The 4,405-nt window shown below is 42.4% G+C and overlaps 1 protein-coding gene across 1 annotated transcript in view; it reads right to left on the minus strand.

Moving 5' to 3' along the window:
* Positions 1–688: 688 nt before the first annotated feature.
* LOC121845914 (thyrotropin-releasing hormone-degrading ectoenzyme-like) overlaps positions 689–4,405 on the minus strand; it is a gene marked incomplete at its 3' end in the record, with an annotated part of 262,455 nt that continues 258,738 nt past the window's right edge. The window contains 1 exon segment of the mRNA XM_042318133.1: positions 689–826. Coding sequence (XP_042174067.1) covers positions 689–826 — 138 coding nt within the window.

Consider the following 4,405-nt stretch of genomic DNA (forward strand, 5'->3'; position numbering starts at 1 on the left):
ATGTGTGTACGTGTGTATGTGTGTATGTGTGCATGGCTGAGGGTTTATACGTAGTGGTGTGCCTGTGTGCATGGCTGAGGGTTTATACGTAGTGGTGTACCTGTGTGCATGGCTGAGGGTTTATACGTAGTGGTGTGCCTGTGTGCATGGCTGAGGGTTTATACGTAGTGATGTACCTGTGTGCATGGCTGAGGGTTTATACGTAGTGGTATGCCTGTGTGCATGGCTGAGGGTTTGTACGTAGTGGTGTGTCTGTGTGCATGGCTGAGGGTTTATACGTAGTGGTGTGCCTGTGTGCATGGCTGAGGGTTGTACGTAGTGGTATGCCTGTGTGCATGGCTGAGGGTTGTACGTAGTGGTATGCCTGTGTGCATGGCTGAGGGTTGTACGTAGCGATGTGTCTGTGTGCATGGCTGAGGGTTGTACGTAGTGATGTGCCTGTGTGCATGGCTGAGGGTTGTACGTAGTGGTATGCCTGTGTGCATGGCTGAGGGTTGTACGTAGTGGTATGCCTGTGTGCATGGCTGAGGGTTGTACGTAGTGGTGTGCCTGTGTGCATGGCTGAGGGTTGTACGTAGTGGTGTGCCTGTGTGCATGGCTGAGGGTTGTACGTAGTGGTATGCCTGTGTGCATGGCTGAGGGTTGTACGTAGTGGTGTGCCTGTGTGCATGGCATACCAATTGCTTACCTTCTTGTATGCGATCCAGTCGAACACTCTGTCTATGTCCGTGGCGTCGTACACCTCCTGAGAGATAGGATGGGAGCTGGCCAGACCGTCCAGCAGCATCACCTCATGGAGAACATCAGTCAGGAAACGCTGCTTCTCCTGAGGGTCAGAGGTCAAAGGTCAGAGAGGTCAGAGAGGTCGATGACACAACACGAGATAGGTGTCAGTCACTACTGTAGAAAAACAACAATGAATACAGCAGGGAGGCACTTGGAAAGAGGTATTCTGGTCTCAACAGGACTACATAGTTAACTAAAGAGGTCTTCTGACCTCAACAGGACTACTTGGTTCAATAAAGAGGTCTTCTGACCTCAACAGGACTACTTGGTTCAATAAAGAGGTCTTCTGGTCTCAACAGGACTACTTGGTTAATAAATAAAGAGGTCTCTGACCTCAACAGGACTACTTGGTTCAATAAAGAGGTCTCTGACCTCAACAGGACTACTTGGTTCAATAAAGAGGTCTCTGACCTCAACAGGACTACTTGGTTCAATAAAGAGGTCTTCTGGCCTCAACAGGACTACTTGGTTCAATAAAGAGGTCTTCTGGACTCAACAGGACTACTTGGTTAAATAAAGAGGTCTTCTGGACTCAACAGGACTACTTGGTTCAATAAATAAAGAGGTCTTCTGGTCAACAGGACTAGGTTCAATAAGTCTCTGGTCTCAACAGGACTACTTGGTTAATAAATAAAGAGGTCTCTGACCTCAACAGGACTACTTGGTTCAATAAAGAGGTCTCTGACCTCAACAGGACTACTTGGTTCAATAAAGAGGTCTCTGACCTCAACAGGACTACTTGGTTCAATAAAGAGGTCTTCTGGCCTCAACAGGACTACTTGGTTCAATAAAGAGGTCTTCTGGACTCAACAGGACTACTTGGTTAAATAAAGAGGTCTTCTGGACTCAACAGGACTACTTGGTTAAATAAAGAGGTCTTCTGGACTCAACAGGACTACTTGGTTCAATAAAGAAGTCTTCTGGTCTCAACAGGACTACTTGGTTAATAAATAAAGAGGTCTCTGACCTCAACAGGACTACTTGGTTCAATAAAGAGGTCTCTGGCCTCAACAGGACTACTTGGTTCAATAAAGAGGTCTTCTGGACTCAACAGGACTACTTGGTTAAATAAAGAGGTCTTCTGGACTCAACAGGACTACTTGGTTAAATAAAGAGGTCTTCTGGACTCAACAGGACTACTTGGTTAAATAAAGAGGTCTTCTGGACTCAACAGGACTACTTGGTTAAATAAAGAGGTCTTCTGGACTCAACAGGACTACTTGGTTGAATAAAGGTTAAATAGAGACACCGTTATAAAGCTGAGGTAAATGTACTGTATGTACTGAGGTAATGTTTGGTGTAAACGTAGCGGGTTCCAGGAAACAGTATTTTACTGTGCGTCTTTTAATGATTGATCTCCTCCTACTGAGGACGATGGGGGTTAATACCTTTCAAAGAGTCTGAGGAAGGTTTGATTCCAATATAATCCAGTAATCCAAGATAATTATTATTCTAATGTGATGAGAGCTCATCGAAATGTACTAACACCCCAAAACATTTACGAGAAAAAAACGTCTTTGTAAATCGAATAATCCCACACTCAAGAAATCCGCACTTCACACCTCTCCCCCTCACCTAACCCTCTCAGATAGGGTGAGGCACGACTGCACCCCGAGGTGGCAGGAAGGAAAAGGAGAGAACAGCCTTCTGGGTAGTTAATAGCTCATTTGTTATGAAAATTGATTTCTCTCCCGAAAAAGCAAGATGCTAATGTCAGCCTTCTGGGATGTTACGGGAGACTAGGAAAGAGAGAGAGAGTGGGAGAGAGAGAGAGAGACAGAGAGAGAGAGAGAGAGAGAAGTGTGGTAGACAGAGAGAGAGAGGGAGAGAGAACAAAAAGAGAGAGAGAGAGAGAGAGAGAGAGAGAAGTGTGGTAGACAGAGAGAGAGGGAGAGAGAACAAAAGAGACAGAGAGAGGGAGAGAGAGAGAGAGAGATCAAAAGAGACAGAGGGAGAGAGAAGAAAGAGAGAGAGAGAGAGAGAGAGAGAGAGAGAGAGAGAGAGAACAAAAGAGACAGAGAGAGGAGAGAGAGAGAGAGAGAGAGAGAGAGACAGAGCGAGAGAGAGAGAGAGAGACAGAGAGAGAGAGAGAGAGACAGAGAGAGACAGAGAGAGAGAGACAGAGAGAGACAGAGAGAGACAGAGAGAGGCAGAGAGAGAGAGGAGACATGAGTTGTGAATAATGATGTTTGATTTTGCTATCTGTCCCGTCCGTGTTATGGAGGGAGAGAGAGGGAGACATGATGTTTAACAGGTTGCTCTCTGTCCCGTCCGTGTTATGGAGGGAGAGGTGGAGATTTAGCGGACATCGTCACGTCTCAGCCTGAGCGGTTACAAAACACAAAATCTTCCTCGTAGAGGATTATCAAACATCTAAAATGCCAGTTATCCACTTTGTATAGTTTAATAAAACATCTGCTAGCCGGGTTAGTACTTTCTTCTCTTTAAAAAATGAGCGACTCCATTGCCAGAGAATACGTTTCTGAATGATGAATCCCAGAGGAAATCACAGTAGTTCTCTCTCCATTCCTTCTGTATTCCTCTTAATGGAGTCCTTATTTATAACGTTATATTCCTCTTAATGGAGTCCTTATTTATAACGTTATATTCCTCTTAATGGAGTCGTTATTTATAACATTATGGAGTTCATAACATTCCTTAAATGGAGTCCTTATTTATAACATTATATTAGTCCTAAATGGAGTCCTTATTTATAACATTATATTCCTCCTAATGGAGTCCTTATTGTATAACATTATATTCCACTTATAATGGAGTCTAAATGGAGTCCTTATTTATAACATTATATTCCCTAATGGAGTCTTTATTTATAACATTATATTCCTCTTAATGGAGTCATTATTTATAACATTATATTCCTCTTAATGGAGTCATTATTTATAACATTATATTCCTCTTAATGGAGTCATTATTTATAACATTATATTCCACTAATGGAGTCTTTATTTATAACATTATATTCCACTTAATGGAGTCATTATTTATAACATTATATTCCACTTAATGGAGTCTTTATAACATTCCATCGTTAAATGAAGACCAAGGTGCAGCATAGTAGGCGTACATTTTCTTCATTAATGTTCCACCAAACAAAACCAATAAACAACACAACGAACGTAAAGCTTCATAGTGCAACACATGCAACAAACAAAGACAAGATCCCACAACTGAAGGTGGGAAAAAGGGCTGCCTAAGTATGATCCCCAATCAGAGACAACGATAGACAGCTGCCTCTGATTGGGAACCATACTCTGCCAACAAAAGAAATATAAACATAGATTTCCCACCCTAGTCAAACCCTGACCTACCAAATAGAGAATTTAAAGGATCTCTAAGGTCAGGACGTGACAATGGAGTCCTTATTGTATAACATTAGATTCCACTAAATTGAGTTCTTATAAGGCATCCCAGATTGTGTGTTGATTCTTATTAAAAAAAGTAATTAAACATTGATAATGTAATACTGAATTATGGTAATTATGCTCAACTAGATTATTCTCTATTGAAGTAAATGTTGGCCGGAAAATCGTTGCTGCACGCCATCTCTCCATCTCTCCATCACGCCATCTCTCCAGCTCTCCACGAAAACAACAACAAA

Source organism: Oncorhynchus tshawytscha, unplaced genomic scaffold (genome assembly GCF_018296145.1).
Source record: "Oncorhynchus tshawytscha isolate Ot180627B unplaced genomic scaffold, Otsh_v2.0 Un_scaffold_3414_pilon_pilon, whole genome shotgun sequence".
In the NCBI taxonomy this organism is placed as follows: domain Eukaryota; kingdom Metazoa; phylum Chordata; class Actinopteri; order Salmoniformes; family Salmonidae; genus Oncorhynchus; species Oncorhynchus tshawytscha.